The sequence below is a fragment of the Balearica regulorum genome, chromosome 15 (assembly GCF_011004875.1).
Source record: "Balearica regulorum gibbericeps isolate bBalReg1 chromosome 15, bBalReg1.pri, whole genome shotgun sequence".
Lineage (NCBI taxonomy): Eukaryota > Metazoa > Chordata > Aves > Gruiformes > Gruidae > Balearica > Balearica regulorum.
Window position 1 is genome coordinate 2,969,228 of NC_046198.1, and position 22,386 is coordinate 2,991,613.

At 51.3% G+C, this 22,386-nt stretch overlaps 1 protein-coding gene across 5 annotated transcripts; it reads left to right on the top strand.

Annotated features, from left to right (window-relative positions):
• The first annotated feature begins 576 nt into the window (after positions 1-576).
• FAM234A (family with sequence similarity 234 member A) lies at positions 577-21,180 on the top strand. Of its 5 annotated transcripts, none has more exons than XM_075768156.1 (12): positions 577-663; positions 6,641-6,949; positions 8,046-8,162; positions 8,368-8,556; positions 12,523-12,653; positions 15,005-15,131; positions 15,569-15,707; positions 16,002-16,142; positions 16,532-16,610; positions 17,035-17,187; positions 18,029-18,131; positions 18,291-21,180. In XM_075768156.1, exons 2-12 carry the CDS (start codon positions 6,685-6,687, stop codon positions 18,500-18,502), a joined length of 1,656 nt encoding a protein of 551 aa, XP_075624271.1. In that variant the 5' UTR covers positions 577-663; positions 6,641-6,684; the 3' UTR covers positions 18,503-21,180. The 5 variants fall into 5 exon arrangements, with proteins under 5 accessions (XP_075624271.1, XP_075624272.1, XP_075624273.1 ...); XM_075768157.1 differs by lacking the exon at positions 577-663 and adding an exon at positions 4,846-5,018; XM_075768158.1 differs by lacking the exon at positions 577-663 and adding an exon at positions 4,859-4,979.
• The last annotated feature ends 1,206 nt before the right edge of the window (positions 21,181-22,386 follow it).

Consider the following 22,386-nt stretch of genomic DNA (forward strand, 5'->3'; position numbering starts at 1 on the left):
TTAGCTGAGTGAGGCGGGTATCTTTAATTAGAGACGGCTCACTCCTAACGTTTCCACGCAGGAAAAGTGTCTGTAAATGCTGTTTTAAGGCCGTGTGTCCGGTGTGGGGGGGTTCCGGCGGGTGTTTTTTTCCCCCCCTTCGAGGCTCCGATAAGCTGCTTAACGGTTTCGGTTTCCCTGCGGCCGTCCCGGCGCTCCCTCGGTGTTAGTCCTTAGTGCATGCGACCCCTTTCCCTGTCCGTTTTTACAACTAATTCCGCGGTTTCACGTATTGATTTTGTAACCTCCGTGTGCGTGAGGGGAGAGCGGGGCCCGGGGGGGGGGGGGGGGCGGGCCCGGGGGGCGGCGGGCGCGCTCTCGGGATGCCTGTACGTGACTGTGCTGTTCTCTCGCGGTCTGATCGCATTAAAGATCTGTGTTTGTGGCTCCCAGTGCTGCCCGGCCTTGTTCTTGCGGGTTCCCCGCCCGCGCCGCCGTTACCGCGACTCGCCGCCCGCCATCTTGCGCCTGTCCGCCGCACTGCGCAGGCGCGGCTGCGGGGGGGGGTGTGTGTGTGGGGGGTGTATCGCGCGCAAACGGTCACCTGCGTCGTGGCGTCACTTCCATCAGGAGGCGGCGGGGGATGGAGGCGGAAGTGACGGCGGTGGCGGCGGCGCGCGCGGGGTGAGTGCGGAGCGGGGCGGGGGGATGGTCGGGGCGGGCTGCGGCCTCCGGGAACCGGCGGGGCCTTCCCGGCCGTGGGGGCCAGGCGGGCGCCGGACACCCGGGCCGAGCTCCGGGCTGCTCCTCCAGCGAGCTCCGGCACTGCGCGGGGGGGCGGGGACACACACACAGAGAACCGGCGGGGTGCAGCCGCCGTGTACCAGCCGCTCTCCCGGCGGTGCCGGAGCGGGAGCTCAGAGCTGGGGAAAGGGGGGAGTGAAGGCGCTGGGCCGGCCGGCTGGGCAGGGGCTGGCGGCGGGCTCCGTCCCACGCTGGGGAAGCAAGCGCTGCTCGTACGTCCAGCGCCGGGCCGTGACGGTGGAAGAGCGGGGCTGGCCGGCGCTCCCTGCTGCCCCGGGCCCAGCCCCGGTGCCTCTCCCCGTGATCGGGGCGGTTTGCTGTTCACCTTCAGCAGCCCAACAAGTTGCCTTAAACCCTATCGAGCAGCGTGGGAAAGGCTTTAATCCCTTGTGCGAGGGCCCGGGGCTCTGCCGAGGTACCTCGTTGCTCTGACGCTCCGTTTGACGGCAGCGGGTTTATCCCGTGCGCGTGGCAGCCGGCGCGGGAGTCTGGGGAGGCGCTTAGGCAGCGCGCGCGGGTCTGTCCTTCAGTCAGGTAGAAACAGGAGAAAGCCCTCACCTCTGCACAGCCTTCAGCGCCGGTCTGGACGGGTTTCCCTTCACGTTCCTCTTTTCCTCAGCAGGCCTAGTCTGCAGCCATGAATTAGAATGTTTTTAGAGTGCTTCTCGTAGAAAGAAAAATATTTTAGTGTGTTGTGATCTCTTTTCCACCCTTTTTTTTTTCCTTACGTGACTGCTGGGAGTCCCAGGCTTCAACCGGAGGGGCAGGCTGTCCTGCTGGGAGGGACGGCTCAGCGTGACGGGAGGCAGCTCCCCCCCCCCCAGTACCGGGACAGGATTGGGCCCTGTTCGAGGGGCTGCCTGCGGCGGCTGGAAGCCGAAAGGCTCCGCAGGGTGTTGGCTCTGTGGGTGGAGTGGCCTGTGAATGAACTTTCCTCTCTGTATGTGTGTAAAAGAGGAGAAGAATAGAAATTCCATTTCTGGGGAGGGAAAAAAAGAGGTTTTTCTTGGAGATAGCTGACTTTGTCTTTTTAATAAATCTACATGAAATGACCACAGTCTCTTCTAAACCAAGATCTTTCCCAAGTCCCTATCACATTAAATGTCTGGCGGTGTGGAGAAGTTGCTGTGCTTCTGATGCAAGCAGAGGAGCCCTGTGGATGAGGTGGGGATGTCTCTGACCCGAGAGATTCAAACAACTCGTTAACTACTGCTCTTGGGGTTGACGCCAGGGATCTGCAGCAGTCGGTGAGGGCGGGTGGCTTGGATCCGGCGACACTGTAAGGACTCGGATAATAAATGGCACGTGTTTCTGCTGCTCAGTGGTTATTACTGGCCTAACCTGTAATCGGTTTCACGCAGCTTTAATGCTGTTTTTCGTCTTAGAGAGTTTTGTTCCTCCCGTCGCTCTCTTGGAAGAAGCACTGGGTTGTGTTTTTCTCTCTGTTAAACAGATCGATTTTCTCTGCTTGAACCCTGAGTGTAGTGAAAACTGCCCTGGAAAAAAGAAGACTTTTCTCCTGCAAATGACAGATGTATCACCTCCTGCGATGGCGTTTGCTTGTGCTCTGGAGTTTCTAATTCACTTGCTGTGAATGCTCTGCGGCACGTGTTGTGTCTGCACCGGAGGGTTAAGTGTGATTTAAGACGTACCTGGTGTTTTGAAGAGACCTCTGTTAACAGAGGTAAAATAGCCAGAGCGAGGGGAGGGGAAAGGACAGCTGTAGCAGCAGAATGCAAGGGTTTCCCTGAGCCGGGTGCCCGCGTTGTCTTTGGTGTGGTCTGGGTTACAAACCCTGTCCTTACAAAGGCCGTGAGCAGGAGCAGCGGCACCCCGGCGTCAGAAGGTGAAGGTCTCCTCTGGGCAGTTCTCCCTGCCAGCCCCTGGCTGCGACTTTATATCGAGAAAGAGTTATGAGCTGCAGATGATCCAGCAAAACTGGAAGCTTGTGTACGCAGTGCAGTCTGAGTGGATTTGGAAGGGAAAATCTCCTCGTTTGGGGGATATCTTACATGCTGTTTTCTCATGGCCAGACCGTGATGTAAGTTGGACTGCAGAAAAGGGGAAAAGATGACCCATTAATGTCTTGATGTTGCAGCAGGTGACTGCCCGACGGGTTCGCTGCAGTGCCGTGCCGTACACGGGATCGGAACTGAACAGTCTGCTCGTGGGAGACTGCCGTGAAGGGAACCTTACATCTTAGAGCAAAACGCAGAAGCTGTTTTGTCATTATTGATTGTGGTTTGGGGCTTCAGCAATTTCTGGCTGACAGGAAGGAAAACCTGTGAGATGTTTAAAACAAACCCAGAACCACAACACCCAAATGCTGTATTTGGGTTCCTAAAATGGCCAGTCAGAATCTGAGTTCAGCATTCTGTGAAAGGTAGAAACTCGTTGAACACCAAATCTAAGTTATGATATATTGCTAGAAACTTTCCAGGAAGAACTGGTGCCTGGTGAGACTCCAAGTGCTATGGTTTGGTATTTTATGGGTAGAAAATGAGTTAAACCTTCCATCGCACTGATACGTTAAAGGTTTCTGTCACCAGCCTTCTTACACCTGACTGTATGCTGTTCTCTGTGCTTGTCAGGCAGTTCTAGCAGACCGGTAATGATGGTTTGTCTCTTGGATTTAGCTGTGGCTTGGTGCTAACCGCTCGCTGCACAAGTTTCTCTGGTTTGATTCAGATCAGATCTGTAAATCTGCGCTGTAGCTTCGGGAGAAGAGGACAGTCAGCGTCCCACGAAGGTGAGTAAAGCCGAGGTTGTTGCTGTGGGACAGGAAAGGTTATCCGTTCCTCCTTGGCTTGGATCAGGAACTGCTCCTAGCTCATCTGCTCGCTGGGGGTAAGTAGCCTTTAAAGCTTAAGGAGTGATGGAATTGCGCACGCCGGCAAATGAAGTCGTGTGAGATCCAGATCCTGGATGTACTGCAGCACTCCCTGCACTGTGTGGGCTCGGTTCAGATCTGTCACATGTCAATTATAATTATTTCCTTTTCTACAAAGTCTTTCTCCCATGTTTTCTCACGGTGAGGCTTCCTGTCCCCAAGCAGAGAGCCAGTGCCAGCTACGAGATCTCGTGCATGCAGCGTGTGTTAATAATGCAGCAGCACACAATCCTCTTCCTGCGTATTTCCTTGCAAGGTGCCCGGATGTGTTAAATCTTCCAGTGAATTATTTTGTGTCCTCTACCAGCAGAAGACAAAAAGCTAGCTGCTAGAGGACAGCAAAATCATCTGAAATGCACGCTATCATTTTTTGCTTGTCTTCAATTAAAGTGATTACCAGATTTCTTTGTTGTTCAGAGCTCAGGCCGTTTCACATGCTGCCAGCATGTACTTTGGCAACTGCGGGCGATGGGATTTCCTGCATTGTTTGAGTCTTTGCCATTGACCTTTGTGGTCGTTGTTCTGGCACTGCCTCTGCTCTGGCAGGGGTGCAAAGGGCATTATTCAAACCCTGAAAGAAAAGAGAAAGAATTGCTGTAAAGGCGTTGAGGGCTCTTTGTAATTGGTGGCTCCTAGGGTCATTGCTGCAAAAGAAGGGGAATTGCTGGGGCTGTCAGGATAATTACCACTTTTTTTTATTGTTCTCATCCCGGTCTAGATGACAGTGGTGTGATTTATAGTGAGTCATAAAAATACGCCTTCTGTACAGCGTTGAGATGGTAGCCCTTTTGGTCTAAGAGGGGGGAAGCCTGGTTTTGGTTCTTCTTGGGAAGCCTGGCAGGTGCTGGAAGCGCTCGGCTGTGCCCTGGAGGTTTCCCGGCTCTGCGCAGGGAGCTGTGCGGGGCTCCGCTGGAGGTGCCGGCGGGGTTGTGCTAGAGCCCTGTCGCAGCCCGTGCTGCGGACGCTGGCTACCACAGCCTTTGACGAGATGCACCTCTGCCTGCCGCTGGAGCCGAGCACACCGGAGATAGACGAGCCATCTGCCTCGTGTCAAGGGAGGCCGCATAACCCATTCCTGCCGCCATCCCCCATCGCGATGGTGGCAGCAGCTCCTCTCCGGTGAATCATTTGCTCGGCCCGTGCCTGGAGCCTTGTACCTTGAACCTGCCGGAGGTCGGGTGCTCGGCCAGCTCCAGCGACAGAGCGGTGCTCGGCTCGCCAGCACGATGACCAGGTTGGGGAAGGACTGAATGCACGGCTCTTCTTTTTCCCCCCTTGCCATCTGAAGTCTTTCAACCCTTGTCAGGTACCTGCGGTTGGTCTGGAAACAGTCATCCTCGTGGAGGTGTGTCTGGTGTTGCGGGTAGACTGACGGGAAGGGCGGATGAGGTCTTTTGGAGTGAGATCTTTGGAATAAGATATGACTTCTACGTTATTGATTCAATTGGATTTGCATGGTATTGTGCAGCTTGAATTAAATTGTCTGGAGCGAGATCTTGTACTCGATGTGCTGTTGTAGAAGAAATGCCAGAGTGCTTGGGTTGGAGTAACTGCTTCGTAACTCCAGCAGGCGCTGGCGTTAGCTCGGGGATCGCCAGCAGCGTGCCAGTTGTCCCGCTCAACCCCTGCCTCGCCGTAGGTCTGTCCCCGCGGTGATTTGTACCCAGAAGAGCCTCCGCAGCTCTTTCCTGCGATGGGACAGGGACAAGCCCGGGGAGGTGAGACCTCTGGTTGAGCCGCAGCTGCCTGAAGGAGCCGGGGCTCCCAAGGGTGACGCTCAGCTGGTGTTTCTTTGAACCTGTAAATGAACTTGGACATGGAACTGAGATGTAACAAGCCCTGTCGTTGGTGGAATTGAAAGCCCAAGCTTTCTGCTCTGTGTGTCAGTGCTGAGTTTAAGTTATTTTCTGCTGGGGAAGTAAATTGTTCCAGCGGGCAATCCAGGCACGTGACTGCTGGGGCACGGTCATGGAAAATTGGCTTGATTGTCATGTTTATTTGCTCTGATATAACTTTTTATGACACTGTCGTGCAGCTTTTTCCAAGGCTATTGGAATGTGTTATTCTTTATTTCTTCCCTTCTGCTATTTTTTAAAGCAACACTATCAGAGAAACATATATATAAAGTTGATTTTTATTGTTGTTGTGGGTAATGAGTTACAGGCTTCTGTAACCGACTAGGACTTTTTCTTCCCCCCCCAATAACAAATTAGCATAGAACCCCTCTGTTACTGTAGCTCGAGATTATGATTTATAGCAGGAAAAACTAAAATAGCCGTTGTTAGCTCTTCTTCCATTCTGATAAAGTCAAATTTGCCTGATTTTAGTCTTAGCTCGTGCCTTCTTTTTCCTCTGGGGAGGGAGGTAATGAGTCTCTTGCCTTCTGCAGGGCTGGGTTGCTAAACTTACCAAGTGGTTTCTCATCTGAGAAGGTGTTGAATAGCTTTGGTCTGTTCCTGTACAGAATAGGCTGGTGTTTGTTTCTCTCTTGCTCTCCTGGGGAAGCTCAAGTGCTCATTACAGCAGGGAACAGCCTTATGTTGGGATGTAAAGGTCATGAGTGTTTCCTTTCACCTCTCCAGCCAGGAGTCAGACTGACATACACGGGAGGTGGTAAGAAGCCTTTGCAGCAAATAGAAGCTTTTGGTGTGTTTTTTTGCGAGGGAGACTTAGAGACCAGTCAGTCCATTCAGCGTAGAGGCTGTAGCCTTCTTTGTCTGGGTCTAGCAGAGCTGATTTCCTCTGAAGAAGAAGAAATAGTGCTATTCCTGCATCCCACAGTCTCTCCCTGTTGCTCCGCGTTAGAGACCCCCGGTACCTACGGCGCTTTGTATCCGGCTCTGTGACAATACACTGATTTGCTCACCTCCTGTTAAATGTTTCCAGCATGAATATCAGGTAGTAACAGAATATTTTTGTTGTTTTTTTGGATATATTCTATTTTAACTGCTCTTTCCGTTGTTGCAGGTGAAGGGGGAGAAGAGTGTCTGAATACCGATGAATGAGCTGTGATGGATAACAAAGACTCGGAAGCTGAGATCCACCCACTGAAGACTGAGGACGTAAAAGCTCAAGAGAACCAGGAAAACTCTGTGGAGAGAAGAATTATCAGCAAGCAGTCATCACGACTGTCTCGGCTGTCCCGGTGGCGCACTGCCGCCTTCTTCATCTCATTATTTCTGTGTCTCATAATTGTGTTTGCTTTCTCATTCATCATCCCATGCCCAGAGAGGCCAGTTTCAGAAAGAACATGGTTCCGAAACTATGACAATGCAGGTGAGCTTGCTGTACCAGAATAAACACTTACTAACAGTCCTTTTCCTTTATGTGCCACGAATTTGAATTGTGGACCTTTACCTAAGCGCGATCTGGAGCCGGGCCTGCAGGGATGCTGCCTTTGGGAGTGAGAGCTCTGAATACCTGACCTGGATAAGCAGTGGCCCGTCATAATTGGAGTGGCCTTCCAGGAGGTGTTTACAGGATCTCATGGAGAAATTAGATGCTGCTCTGAAGCGCTAACAAGGTAGCAGGCTAGCCGCATTTGGAAGGAAAAAAATGAGGAAGGGTATTTGGGAATACATCTTTGTTTAAGTCTGGGCTGTAAAATGTTCCCTTGAAGTTTGAGCTGAGGTCTGGGGACAGTTAGGCATTCTCTCTCTCCAGCAGTATGACTTTCTAACTTTTCTCCATGGCTCCCAAGAAGGGGAGAAGAGGAATCGCTTCTTGGTGGTTTTGTTGGGTTTTGTTTTTTTTTTTTCATAAATCGCACAAATTTATAGTTGCTTTGGTTGGCTCTTTAGCCTGGGTACTGCTCCCTTGTGGCTCAGCATTCGCTTCTCTGAAAGCTTTTCTTTATTCTTGTGTGCAGTGGGCGCATGCTAGCTATGCTCTAAACGCAGAGCTGGTGCTCAGCACCGGGGACTGAGGTTTGTGTGTTAATGCAGAAATCCCAAGTTCTGCTGCTCTGAGCTGAAGAAGGCTGTTTTTAGCCGAGAGTGAGAAAGATGGAATATCTGGGGCTAGGTTTCATGGGGTTTGTTTGTTTTTTTAATATATTTTGGGAATAGCAACCCCACACCAAGACCAGAGTTGTTCTTTGTTCAACATAGTTCAAATTCTGGTTGCTTGGCTTTAAAAAAAGACAAATCCTCTGGGGGATAGCAAATTTAAAAAAATCCTTTGGCACTAACTTCCAGTCCATGGTACTCATGTAGATGGCTTTTTTTAATAGAAACATCAATTTGTCCTGATGTTACACTGTCAGAGATGGAAGCAGTGAGTAGGTCTCTAGGAATTTGTGTTTTGCTCCAGCTAGTTCTGCTGTTGGTTGAGGCAATCCTTACCAGTGCCTGACTTGTGATCTCTTTCACAGTGGCCTACCAGTTTCTCGCTATAGAAGATGTGAACGAAGACAAAGTGCAAGATGTCGTCTTCGCTTTCAAAGCTAGCAACGGCAGCAGCAGCTTCAACAGATCCTGTTTGGATGAAGGTAGCTGATTCAGAAACAGAAAACCTTGTGGTAAAAGGGCTGTTATTTCTCTTTTAGTTCTAATTAGTGAGGCTGCTGTGGGTCTGGGAGAAGAAAACAGGTTAGCTGGGTGGGGAGAGGAACTGGGTGAGTCGCAGCTCTCGGGTGGCGTGGAGCAGCAAAGGCAGGTGTAGGTAGCGCTCCATCTGACAGCTCTTCTCCTCAGATCTGCCTCCTCCGTGTGCCTTCGTGGCTGCCGTGTCTGGCACGAACGGCCGAGCGCTCTGGGAGACGCCTGCTGCCAAGGAGATTGAGTGGATGGAGTGTGGCATCAAGCAGCTCGGGGGGGCTGAGACCCCGGGTTGCTTGGTCGTGGGGAAGCCGGTGTCTCTTACGGCAGTCGACCTGCAGACAGGTGAGTGACGAGCAGAGTGCTGCTGCCATACAGGGATCGGTGCTGCTGCCATACAGGGATCGGTGCTGCTTCCTTCTCTCCCCTGCTGACCTTCAGACCCCGGAGGCTGGGTTTGTCAGCGTGGTATGACTTGCTGGTACATGAACAATGGGCACAGGGTATTTATTATCTTGAAAACCTTGCCAGGGCCATTCGCCGGGCTGTTGAGAAGCGCCTGTTCTCTCGGCGTCTCTGTTCCAAAGGCTGGACTCTGTTGTGGTGGTTTGTGCCAGCCACTGTATTATAAGAACAACTTTTCAACAGCTTTTGAAATAGGAGAAGCAGTCACTAGCTCTGAATGTTACTTTATACTCTCAGGGGTGGGACACAAACCTGCAGTGTTTCTCTGTTGTTTGTGTGTGAGGGCTAGGAGTGCCTGCAGCGGCAAGAGGAGTGGGAGTTTTAGGGATTTATGATCTTAAAGTCATCAAGGAGAGCACTTAGGGGAAGTACTCACAGTTTCAGTAGTCCAGGATTTTGCCTGGTTCCTCTGGAAAGTCGTCTTCATTTCTGAACCTCTAGATGGAGAAATTAGTCATCATCTTCCCCTATGCAGAGTGAGGGTAAAGAGTGTCTGTACTTCCCTAGAAACAGGGCAGTGACCATCTATTCCACCATGAACCTTCCTTGCTGATGAAGCCTGAAATAGGTTTCCATTTTGGGGAAATGGAAAAAAAAATATATCCATTTTTCCCATTTCAAAGGTTTTAAACAATGCATGTTCTCCCTTGGAAACATGCCTAGGATCCCATCCGCTGTATCTGATATTGAATCCCTCTCTATTTTCTAAAAATTGTGAGAGAGAAATAGCAAGAGGTATAGCTCTAAGGAATCTGAGGAAAATCTAGTGTGGCTTTTTATTTCCAATATAGATGGAAGTGTAGACACACACAGAACTGGAAAGCTTCTGTACCGAGATATCTTAGCACTGTTTCCCTCATCAATAGGCTTTAGCACAGGTTATTTATAGACTATTAATGAAGTAGTTGCTTTTAGGTCAAAATGTAGAAATGTGACTGCTGAGCCAAAGGCATGTAACTAAAGGCAGCCATAAAGAAACAGCACGAGCATGGAGAGAAGGAACCACAGGTCACAGCAACAGTACGATAAGAAAACATTCCACAGATAAATTCAAAGCAAGAGATGAAAAATTGCTTCAGACAGAGAAGTGAATAATGCAGAAGTTGACGTATTTGATACCTTTTTGCAATTAAGTAGGTTAAAGGGGGTTTCTTAGTGTAGTTGGCTTTTACTGGGGGTTAGGAGGGCAGATCAGAATAATATGTATTTAAATAGGCTAAATGTATTTAAAGTGGCAAAGTCTGACTTACATCACATTGTGCTAAAAACAGTAGTCGGAACAATCTTTAGCTGTTAATGATTCATCGTCGTGGAGGATTGATGAGATTCCAGGGCTGTCGGGCTGCCTAGCCTCTGCCTGTAGGAAGATTGAAGGGGAGGTAGGCAGATTATCATCTGAAAGTGTCTGATGTGGGTTTGATCTTTAAACGCTGATAAAGTTAGTGCTTGTCTCTCCCTCTGAGTTGTGTTAAGCCTTGCTTTCTTCATTGCCAGAATAAATAACCTGAGCAAACAAGAAAGAAAGTGTAGGATTGCATGCTTCTGTTTGTGTGGGACATCTAACATTCCTGCATGTTTATCTTACAAGCAAACTGGGACACAGGAGCTTAAGATTAGCTGTTCCAGGTCAAAGTAAAAGGCTGCGTAGCTGGGTGTTCCACCTCTGCCAGGGGCAGGAGCAGGGTCCTGAGGAAGAGGACAGGAGTAAGTGTAGTGTCACACCTTCTCTCTTCACCTTATCCTCTGGCAGCCTACATCGTGAGCCCCGTGAGCAGTTCTGGTCCTCGCTGGTCTCCTAAGGCATATGGCAGAAAGAGGACTGCAATGACCAAGTGTATGAAATTGCTTCTCTGCAAGAAATCAAGAAATCACCAAACAAACCAGAACTCCAACTTGGAGAATGTGTGACAGGGACAAAAGTCTGTAAAATTATGAGTAATAAGTAGAAGAACAGGGAGCGATGATTTCCTGTCGCAATTCTTCATTGCTCCATGGTTCTTTTATCAAGTGATAGGTTCAAAAAAACCCCAAATGGGATGCTTCTTCACATCCACTGTATGGTGGATGCCAGGAGTGTTTACTAAACAAATGGGCAGGGGCATGGGAGAGGGGTCTAACTGCTCGGTAAAAAAGACCTGCCTTTAGCTCAGCTTGTGAGCTGCAGACTGGGAGAGCGCAGTCTTTGGCTGCGCATCTGGACCTCATCCAGCCTGAAGCAAGCTATCCTGCTTTGGTTCCTCTGCGGCTGCTTGAAGTGAGAGCTGAACTCTGTTATCTAAGTCCTAATTTTATTATTCGCTCTGGACTAAAAAACCCTTCACGCAGGTTAGATTTGCTGTCTAGGCACTTGTCTAATTTCCATTTTGGCTTCTGATGCCGTGCTTCTGCTGTGACCTCGGACTCTGAGGAGGCACCATAGCACTCTAGATGTCAGACAGAGTAGTCCCATCTCCCGTTGATGGAGCTGGATGGGACTGGATTCAAAGTTCGTGCTCTTTGGGGGTTGTGTTAGAGCGTGAAAGCTTCTCAAGTCCTTTGTGTTGAATCCATCTCACAGTCACCTGTTTCGGTTAAGTCAGACTGCTCTTTTAGGAGAGTAAGGTGCTTCCTCCAAAACTATACCCACCGTCTAACCAGCAAAGAATAGAGCCTTATGCATTGAAATGCGAATTTCATCAGCTGGTCTTACTGTTCTAGCTTTGGACTGTGCTGAAGCTAGCATATAGTTATTTAAAACTTAAGTGCTTTCCTTCCTTTGCCTGCTTGTTTTCTTCGGGGGTAAAATTCTTTGCCTTCCCATGATTTCCTAGGGGCACTCTTCTGCTTCACGTCTGTTGTCATAGCAACAAATCCAAGTATTTTTTTTCAGTGTTTCAGTGAAAGCTTTGGAGGAATCCTACTGGAAATACAGCCTGCCTTAAATTATTGCAGACAGTGTCAGGTAGTAATTCCTTGGCCTTCAGTACAACTGCCTTCCTGACAAAGAACAGGTGATTACTTTGCATTCCTGAAATTATAATTGCTGTGTGTGATGCTGTTTGAAGGGGAGGGTAAGCATTTTCCCTTTGAGCACCTAGTTAGTCATTTAAGTCTTCCTTAAAAAGAAAAATTCCCACCGGTCACCCCCACACACACACCAAATTCCACTGCAAATTCCGCTGGGCAGTGACTGGAAGGTGACCAGCAGCCCTGGGCAGAGCAAGCGGAGTAGAGCCACTCAACTGGCCTGGAGCCGTTGAAGAGAAACCCACCCCATAGATGCACACCATTTTTTTAAAAAACCAAAGCTTTACTACCTCTGTGTACAAAGCAGTTTGAACATGCTCTGTGTGTGTGTGTTCTTCAAACAAGGGAGAGGTGGGATGTGAACGGAGTTGCGGCCGGTCGCATCAGCGTGGATCGTCTGCAGGAGGCAAGTTGCAGCAAAAAAAAGGTTTTGTCGGGAGTAGCTGCAACGCTGTGGGCAGAACTCAGCTGCTTTGCGGTCTTAAACTGTCTGCGCAGATGGAAGTACACAGCAGCAAGGTTTTAGATCACAAAAAAAGGATTCTCCGTGCCATGAACATGCTGGGATGCTTGTTGACCTAAGGCAGGAGAAAAGCAAGCTGCTCTTTGTGCCCGGGACGTTAGGGTGCATTTGTGCAGGCAGCTAGTATTACTTTCCAATGCAAGTTGAAGTTGTGGATACTGGGACTCGTTTGAAATGCAGAAATGCAATGAAGTACCCCATGATGAACATAAAAGCAACTGGTGTGTGGTGCTGATGGTCTGTAAATGGCTGGCTGCTGCCGCCTTTCAGCATAAAGTGAGTTTTTGTGAATGTTTCCCAATAACTCTGTCTTCTAGGAGAGGTTCAGTGGAGACAATCCAGTGACTTTGGAACTAATTATACTGTGCTGACTCCGGTGTCAGTGATTCCAGATGTGGATAGTGATGGAGTTCAGGACCTGATAATCTTTATTGCTACAGGAGATAAGGTACGTCACTCTGAAGCTATGATAAACCCAGTGGCCGGACCATAGGGCATGGCAGGAATGTTATTTATTTCGACCTTGTAGTCTAAGAGGAAGTGCCAGAGGCCCTGATATCTATGGGTTTGGGGTAGGTTCACTCCCACCCCACAGAGATGTAGTCCCAAATCACTGCAAATGTTTTATGGTTAAAAAAAAAAAGGGGGGGGGGTGTGCAGAATCTGGCCAGGAATCCCTCCCCCTTTTCAGTCTGCACTCCTCACTGCGTGTTCCTGGGCTGTGCGTGGGGTGAGCCTAGGTGAGATGAGCTTGCAGTTTTCTGGGACTTTGCTCAGAGAAGTGGAAGTGAACAAACCCTGACAGGTTTGGCTCTTAGATCAAAGCACAGCTGACAGCCAGCACTTTTGTACCACCACTGCCCTTTTCTGATACCTTCTGTATCTCTGCCTGTGGTCTGCTTTGCACGGCTCTCTTCCTGGTTAATTCTGCCTTGGGTTTGTTCAGTGAAATAGCCGCTAGTTCTGTTATCTCCATTCTGATATTGCTTTTCCCATTTCTTAGAGGCGGAAAGTCACGTAGCTAAAAGTGGTTTTGTACTAAAACGTCTGCGTCCATGATTTGAGTGGTACAGCATCACTGCATGTCCAATCTGTCCTGTTTAAAGCCTACAAAAGTTACAGTTCCCTGCAAGTCTGATGGGAGGAGTGGGAGCCCCGTGTCCTCATACCACAGCACTCCAGAAGCAAATAGGGTTTTGCTGTCTGAGACATTGTTGATGCCAGAGTCATCAGAAATTCTATCCTCTCCGACTCCTACGTTTCTCTGCTGTTTTCTTTCCTCCTTGCTTTTGCTATCCCAGTTATCTCAAGACTGTTTTTTTTTTTTTTAAATGTTAGGCAGCCAAGAAATGTTTGAATGTAGTCTCTGTTCTGCAAGACTGCCTTTTGATTTGTTTTCCATTTAACCTCTGTAGCTATCTTGGTATGAAATCCCTTCCTCCCTCCGGACTTGGCAAGCGTTCTGTCAACTTAAGTAAAAGTACGTTCTTTTTTGAGAAATCACACAAAATGTAGGGAGCTTGAGTGGAGCTCTGCAACTTGGAAAAAGGCACTCCTGTTGGAAGGGAGATTCAGAACTTAAGGAAATTAGCTTTGTTGCTAACAAGGGCTGAAGTCGAAGTCTGTGGGGAAGGGTCTGTGGGCAGGGGGGTTAGATGGCAGCTTTTTCTGGGAGTTATTGACTCCTACTTGCTGCAAGTTTCAGCACAAATACGTCCAGGAAAATACGACGTTTTTCAGGACACATCGCCTGTAGCAGCGCATAGGGGTATTGAGCAATGCAATGAGTGAGGTGGTGTGTGTTCTCACTCGCTGTATGGATACCTGTGGCTGTTACTGTCCCGGGGCAGCTGCTGAACCAGTGCTTGTGAGTAAAGGTGAAGCTGATCTACAAGAGCTGGTATGTGTCTCCTCCCAGTGCAGGAGGCTAGGAACAGCTGGTGGATGCGTTTCTCTCCCTCTCCAGCTGTGTTCTTCATTCTCCCCAGCAAACTCTATCCCTTATTCACCTGCCAGACTCTCCAGATTCACTCTGAGAGCAGCAGATTTCCTTCCCTTTCCCAGTCTCTCCCTCTCAAGGAAGAGGGAAGGGTTCCTGCCTGACTCAGCATCTCTGATGGAGGCTGTTTTTCTCGGTCTGATGTTTCTCTTTTCCCTAGCGTGTGCTGCTCTCCCCAGACCATGACTGTTGCCCAGACATTTGAATCTGATCCTGGTTTTAGCCATTGTTCTCCTGGGTGAAATGTTTTTAGTGGATTCTGTTACCCTGCACGAAGAATATAAAGGAACCTGTCAGCTCTTTTATCCCCTTGGACTCATGTCAGCCTTAGGAGGAGTAGATTAGGGCATTTAAAATATTTAGCAGAGCTACCATGTGAAGCCAAGTTTCCCCTGTGTCCATATGCTGCTTTGTTTCTGCCTTTAGGTCCACTTCATCATTGTGAGCTTGAATGGACCTTCACTGTCCTCAGCAGAGCTGGGGCTTGCTGTTTGGTGGTCCCAGCCTGCAGGGGAGGTGGTTGGCGGAGGTAGTAAAATCTCGGGGCAAGTGGCTATGCTGGAAGTGGTTTTTAAACTTGCAAAAGTTTTCACAGCAGAGGGATCATCTAACTCGTGCCCACACCTCCAAAAACAGGGAGAGACTTTTCATCTGAGCCTATGCCCTTCCCATTCAGCTGCTGCTCAGTACCAGCTGCTCAGAAGCTTTGGAAAACACTCGAGTTGGAGCAGTAACAGTGCGATGCGGCTTTAACCTTCTTTTTTTTTTTTTGTCTTTTTTTTAATCCCTTCCCTGCGTAGATTAAGACCTTCATCCATTCAGGAAAAAATGGCAAACAGATCGGCTCCACTGGAAGCCTGAACGTGGATGGGAAAGCTCGCTATATCAGGCTGAACCTGGACTCCTCCTACTTCCTTTTCTATACAGGTACAGTTCTGTTTGTGAATTCAGTCTGAAAGAGTGATGACAGCTGTGAAATCAGGATTATTAAACAGTTACCTGAAAGAGTGGTTTGCACTCTTAAAAGCTGTGTCGTGCTTTCATCTAGCGAAAGAGCTATTCAAGGCCAAGAGAAAGGGGGGCTTCTGCTTAAACTAAGGTTTGTTACGTACTGTAGTAATTTTATTTGAAAAATGTTGAGAATGTAAAGTTCAAGCAGTCATTTATAGCAAATGATTACCATGGAACACTTGGATTATGATCAGATAAGAGCATTCAAAAGCAGGCTTGAGTCTCAAAATACCACTACAATTCTATGATGCAAGCCCTAAAAATATAGTTGATCTGCCAGATCTGGAAAATCATAGAGTTCAGAGCAAGGGCAGGATAACTTATCTCCCTCATTCTTGCCTTTTTTTGCACAGAAAGCTCTTTCTATGCATATTCCCTGAAAGATCTCTACAGTGCAGCAACTGGGATGGACATTAAGCTTCCCGGCTTTGGGCAAGACCCTCAGTGGGAGAAGAACATTGACCACACCACACACCGCTTATCCCTTCTCAGGTGTGAGATTATGTCTTGGTTGCTGGTGGATTGGAGGGTGCTGCTGTTCCTGCCAGGATGGCCTCTTGTGGCTGTATTCTTTCCTGGCTACGTGGCTTTTGGACTAGGAGCACATCCAAAGCTCAAGGAGAGGGCTTGGTGTTGATCGCCTGGCTAAGGTTTCACAGGAGAGGAGGGAAAGCAGGCTGGGGTTTCCTATTTGCATTTGCTGTGCAGGGAAAAAAACCCCACAAAATCCCACAATAAAACCATCCACAGTCTAGAAAGCGTAATCATTTCTCTGTCCTTGTTCAGCTCTGGAGACATTCGCTACCTGGCAAAAATTCCTGGGCGATCACGGGAGAACATCTTGGTTGTAAACTCAGAGATGGCTACGCTGGTCAATGCACAAAATCTTCAGACTTTGTGGACCCTCAACGTGTCCCGTGTTGTGAGGTAGCGTTACCGATGTGGGTTGGATGAGGCATTTCCAGGCTCCCAGCAGCAGCGGTATCCCAGCAGATGCTATTTTTTTAATCCATTTGAAACACCATAGCCTGCTCTGCGGTGATATCTGGATCGTGCTTATTGTATTATGTGTCCTCTGCTAGCAAATGCTAGGTGCCACTTCAAAACAGAGGAGCCCAAAGCTTTGATTCTTCATTCTGTGCCTGCTGCAATACGACTATCTTAGGGCTGGGCTCAGTGTCGGGAGTGGTACCAGACTGCAGTCGAGTCTCTGACCGGGAGTGCTGCTGGGAGGATAGAGGCCGCTCTGAAAGGACAAGGTATGCCCAAGCCATCAGGGTGTGTTCTGATTTGTCTGTTCTCTTTCTCTCCCTTAGTGAGCCACTGCTTGGTTACTACAAACCTGATGTTCCTGGCATCGTCCTCGAGAGTGAAATTGGACCCAACAGAAAGAAGGTTTGAACGCTTTTCCTTTTAACTTCCCTTTTCTCTACATGTCTCAGCTCAAACAGGCATTGAGTCAAGGGCAGCTGGTGGGATGTGTTCCCTCTGACTGCTTTTAGGAAGCTTTAGGCCGGGAAAGGATCTCTTTCAACAGGTTACTGAAGACAGCTCAGGCACTTTAATTCTCTTCTTAGCAAGAGGCTTCAATGACAGAGCTTTGAGCTCCTTGAAATAGCTGCAAAACTTGTGACTTTAATGTGGCCCGCCCCAGGTCTCCACAGCTCTGTGATGCTCAGCTTCAACTATTTCCTCATCTTCCCATGCGTCAGATACTTGTTCCTATAGACGGTGTGGGGTAGAGACAGCTGACTTGACTTCTCTCTCACAGCTTATTAGAGCTCTTTGGTATGGGTTCCTTTTCTTTCTTCCCTGCTAGGTTATGATTGTTGAGAGTGGATCTGGAGCAGTCCAGTGGGACCTGAAGCTGAGCTCAAGAGCGGAGAGCCCTGGGCCAGCCACGCTTTCTACTGCTGATCACCGGTCTACCTTCCTCATCTGGGGCGAATACCAGGCGGCAGGAAACGAAACGGTGAGTAGTGCTGCTGAACGGTTGCTGTTCTCCAGACTTTGGGCCAGAATTGGGTGGAACTACCCTCTCTTCCCAGCGTGCACACTCGCATCTGTCTGTGCCACTGACGCTGCGGCCTCCCGCACTGGCTACGGGGGCTGGTCTGTACTGGGTCCTCGCAATCGCCATAGCAATGTCCCTGCTAGCAGCTGGTGGTGGCACCAGCAGCTTTTGTCATCGTCAGCCTGGCTACATAGAGAAAGGGACTTAGTGGCTCTACGGACACCGTCACTGGACTGCCCCGAGCCCTGCCTTGCTGTGGTACTGCAGATGAGGCGAGAGGCTGCTGCCTCGGTACCTCTGAAGTTGCTGCTGTTTGGCCTGGAGCCTCCCGCAGCAGTACTGCAGGCAGCGATCTCCCTTGGCCACGTGAATATCCTCTCTCTGTGCCAAGGCAGTCTCTGGAACCTCGATGCGCAGCTCAGCTGCGTAACGGAGCCCTCTGGGGCAGTCGCTGGCCGCAGTAGTGACAGGTTGTGTCTCGGAGGATGCCCGAGCACCAGCTGAGCGTCCTGTGCTTTCCTCGCTAACTCTACCAGCCCTGAGGCAGAAATCTGTCTCCTGCCTGTAGCAGACAGGCCTGTTGTTTGCAGGGAGCTTGGTGTGGGGAGGAGAGCGCCAAGCGGTAAGCAAAACCCCAACACTAGTGCTAGTGGCATCAGACAGGATGCGTTGAGCAGACACGGACAAGTATCTGGCTGGATGTGTTCTGTCGAGCATGAGTAATGGCTGAGCCCGGTGCTGGTGCTGTCTGTGGGGTAACGTGTGGGTCCGTGTCCTGATAGTGCCCTGTTGGTTCCAGAGATCCAGGACTCCTCTGCAGAAGCTGTATCTTTTCCATCCTTCCTACACTAATGTCCTGTTGGAGCTCCGCAATAGCACGGACCAAATAATTGCATTCAATGGTAAGTCCTCTCCTTCCAGCCCTCCAGTGAGGAGGTGCAGGAGGACACCTGGTACCTTCTGGTACCTCCTGGACTCCCTGGGTGCGCGGTGCTGGGTCTGGTGGCCGGTCTGAACACGGAGACTTTAGGCTGGGCTTTTGCCTCCGCTCTGCATTACAGCCACGCTGTTCGAGCGGAGCCGTCATGCCTGCTACGTGCTGCTGAGGGGGCCTCAACCCAGCGAGGAGCCGGGGTCGGTGTCTCTGATGAAGCGTAAGCTGAAGGAGGATGTCTCCGAGAGCAGGGTGATCTGGCTGAGCCAGGTGGCTGTGGACAGCGAGCAGTACGTCCGGGACCGCCTCTACAGGATGCGATTCCACAGCCGAGCGTGAGCTTGCCGAGGGAAGGGGAGAGGCTGCCCTGGCCCAGGCGTCTCCAGGCTGCCTCTCCTCTGCAGCCGTGCTCTTAGCAAACCCAGATCACAAATTCAAACGGGAAGCTGCCTTTCTCGATCAGCAAACCAAAGCGTGGCCGGCAGGGTAGCACCCCCAGTGTCTGGGGGACACCCAGGCTGTGGGGGCAGCTGCCAGTGCATCTGTCCTCAGAGCTGATGGGACTTCAGTGCTTGGCCGCCACTGAAGTGTTGTCAGCTCGGGGAAGAGGGCTTTCCCCTCCATCCTTCTGTGCCCGCAGAACTGCGCTGACTCAGCCTGCGTCTGGAGGAAAACACGTGGTTGCTGGGGATGCCGGAGTTGACTATTTCTTGGGTGCTTGCGTGAGAAGCGGAGCTTCAATGTGTGGTATTAGATTTCCTTTCTGAGTCAGCTCTCCTGGCTGCGGAGAGGTGTTTGGCTGCAGGTTGATTTGCAATCGCCCTCTCCTGGATTTGGGTTCTTGCTTCACTGGTTGTGGGGTGTGCGTAGTGATAGACCTCAGCCGATGATGCGGCGAGGTGTTGCCTGGGGCAGCAGAACGCAGGTTAAACTGTTATTCTACTTAGAAAATGACCTTTTCTCCTAAAAACAGCCCCATGTGCCCCGCTCTGCAGTCAAAAGCCTGTGTCTGTCTCCTCTGCTGCTTCCTTTCCAGCCTGGCTGTGCAGCATCAGTGACACAGAAAGGAAGCTGGTCTCCTCCCTCATTTATGCATCAATGTTCCTCCCTGTCCCCAATCTGATTATAGGTGATACAAAAACCACCCTGAATCCAGGCTGGCTGGTCCCTGCCGGTACAGACGCCACCTCTCCTACTGGTTTTGAGGTGCCAGGGGATCCAGGACATTTCTTCAGAGTAGAATTGCACTTTAACCTTCCCTGGGAGCTGGCCTTGCCGCTCTGGGGAGCCCCGTACCCGAGTGGCAATGCCAGCTCCCCTGCAAATACTCTTTCAGTCTTGCAGCTGCTGAGGAACCTTCTCCGAGCACTGTCCCCTCTGCCAGGAGGTGGGCAGGCTGCAGGATGGGCACAAGCCGCTCGGGGGGGAAACGGCACAAGCTGTCCCTGCGGCACAGCTCCGGAGAGAGCTCTGTGTCCCCTCCCCGCCCTCGGAATTCAAGTGGTGCTGGGTGAGATCTTCAGCTGCTGTTCTGTTCTCCCTGTCCAGCCTGGCAGCCCGAGGGAATGGGACAGGTTGCTGTGTGAAGATGATGTCTCCCCTGGAGACTAACGTAGCGTGGTGCCTGTGCTCTGCCCCGCTCCTTGGTGGGCACCAGCGCGGACTGTAGAAACGAGGTGCAAAGCCTGGAAAACAGTTTGGATCGGTTGCTCGGTGCGGAAAGCTGCGGTCCCCACACCAGCCGCACTGACACGAACCCTGGCCGTATGCTGCTGGGCGTCCATCTGACCGGTGAGAGGAAGGTGGGCAGAAAACACACCCCCTAAAAATAATCTCCCTCGAGTTCTGCGGTGCTGGAGGGGGTTTGGCCATTGCCTCCCACCCTTGCCTAGTCTCAGATCAGGGTGCTGTGTGTAGAAATACTGTAGGGTGAGAAACCGGGTTGTGTAGCGTCGAGCATCGCTTTTCTTGTGGCAGCCGCTGAACTTTAACCTGCTGCAGGGAAGCTCCTGGCTCCCGCTGCTGGTGTCGCCCAGGCTCATGCCCACAGCTTCAGCTGTCCCAATTTTGCAGCAAAATGAGCTGCAGCATCAGCGGTCTGCCTGGATGCTTACCTTCTGCTTCCACCTGGCCCGGTGGTTGCCTGAAGGGTGCCCTGGCTCCCTCTGCCCCCTCACCCGTAGCCCAAGCTGTCAAGGGAGCCGTGTAGATGAGTGCTGCTGGCAGAGCCCAGCCCTGGGGCATCCAGGCTGCGCAGGAAGCTGGGGATGCTCCTTGGAGAGCACTCCACAACCCTCAGAGCACCCTGGGCTCAAAATCGTGGGTTTCCCTCTGTTACTCTCTTGCCAAGCTGTTTTCTGAGGGAGTCTGGGGGTGCAGGGAGGCTCCCCTGCTGTGTGCCCTGGCTTAGGCTGGGGCAGAGCCGGGAGCTGGGCAGTGGGAGCCCCAGGCTTGCATGCTAGTCTGACCTGTGCGTCGGATGTGGATTGTATCCTGCTGAAATTCCCCTGGCAGGGAGCGAGGTGTCCGGCCGTATTCCCACCACAATCACAGCGTCTGGGCTCTCTCCCGCCTCTGATCCCTACCCAGACCTGACCTTTCCCATAGGCACACTGAATGTTTCTTCAGGAGAGCTGGATTTTTGGCTTTGGGGGGCTTTTCTGGCTTTAAGTTGTCCATTAATGTTTCCAGACACTTTGGAAACACAGATTTCCCTGTGGCAGCTCAATTAAAACGCATCAGTGCCAAACCAGCACCTTCTTAACAAAGCAAGTCCTTTTCCCAGCTTATTTCCCTGTGTAATTGATTTTTTTTTTTTTGCAGTATTTAATGAATGACTTTGTGCCTTGATTCAATAACTCAGATGGGTGATGATGGCATATCTCACTGTGTTATGTATTAGTGTGTTTTTTAACACTAAAACTGGTTTGATTCTTTAACTTATTGCAAATCGTGCCCTACAGGACTTGGTCTAACCGGAATGGTTTCAATAAATCCTCTTTTGCATTGTTTGTAAATGGTGCCCTGCTTTTGTTGTTGCAGCTGAGGTTATGCAAGACTTTGGGATTTTTTTGTTTGGCGGCCCTTTGTGTGACTTCCCGAAGGCAGAAACCCTGATTTTTTGGGAGGGATCCAGGTGTCCCGGTGATGCTTTGATGGCTGAGCTGGCCGCGGCTCTGCCCTGAGGTGCTGCCTGCGCCCAGGTGCTGCCTGCCGCCCTGCCCGCTCCCTGTGCAGGCAGGGGATGGACAGGGAGAAGGGAGCATGAGGGGGGGAGGCTGGAGTTAGATAACCACGCTGGGCAGCTCCTCCCTGCCCCTCGCCTGGGGCTCCGTGACCTGGTTTTACACCCCGGATTCCTGCTGCAGTCTGTCAGCATGAAAATCTCACTCCGGGGCTTGGATTTGGATCAAGCCAGAGGGAGCCGCGTGGCAGGCGGTGTCTCCTGGAGCGTGGGACCATCTGTCGCTGCCCGGTGGCTGCCAGCGCCCATGTCCCAAGCTCCATCCTGTGACCGAGGCTCCTGCAGCTTCCCCTGCCCCAAGGCCCCAGCGTCGAGCTGAGAAACAGAAACAGCCCCTGCTCCGTGTCGGGGGTGCCGAGCTCTGCGGCAGGGAAGGATGCCACCGTCCCGAGCATCCCGAGCACCCGTGCCATTCGCTGGCCAGGGTGCGGGCTGGCACCGCTTGGTCGTTCAGGGGCTGGGGATGTCCCCAGCCTGCTCCACTGTGCAGATCCCTGGGTGCGTGCGGGGCGGGCTGGGGTCCGAGGCACCAGCCCCCCTCTCCTTTATGTAACCACCAGCGTTAATCCCCTGCAGCTGGGGCTTGGCTCCAGGGAAGAGAATAATCCTGCCGCCAGATCCTCGGTCTCTGTTCAGATTAACAGGCCGTGGGTTGGGAGAGCGGCTCAGCTGCCAGCCCCGCTCCCTGCGTGCCACTGCCAGCCCGCGGGGCCCTTGCAGCCGGGGTTTGCTGGCCGGAGGCACCCCCGGCCCTGCTCGAAAGGCCTTTTCTTCCTCCCCGGGGGCTGTACGTGGGTGCACCGGTGGCTGCCGGGGGCTGAGTGCCCCGAGTGCCAGCTTGGCCGTGCCAGGAGGGCAGCTGGGGCTGCCAACGGGGCCTGGTTTTACCCCTCGGAGCAAGCAGAGCCGTAGGTGGTGGCTGTGCCATGGGCCTTTGGAGGGGCTGGTCCCCCCCTGCCTAGGGTCTGCACCCATGCTG

Bases quoted from the DNA above. Each gene is read 5' to 3' on its own strand.
- FAM234A (XM_075768156.1), top strand. From the start codon at position 6,685: ATGGATAACAAAGACTCGGAAGCTGAGATCCACCCACTGAAGACTGAG. The intron at 6,950-8,045 runs GTGAGCTTGCTG...TCTCTTTCACAG, and splicing joins CCGAAACTATGACAATGCAG to TGGCCTACCAGTTTCTCGCT. The intron at 15,132-15,568 runs GTACAGTTCTGT...TTTTTTGCACAG, and splicing joins CTACTTCCTTTTCTATACAG to AAAGCTCTTTCTATGCATAT.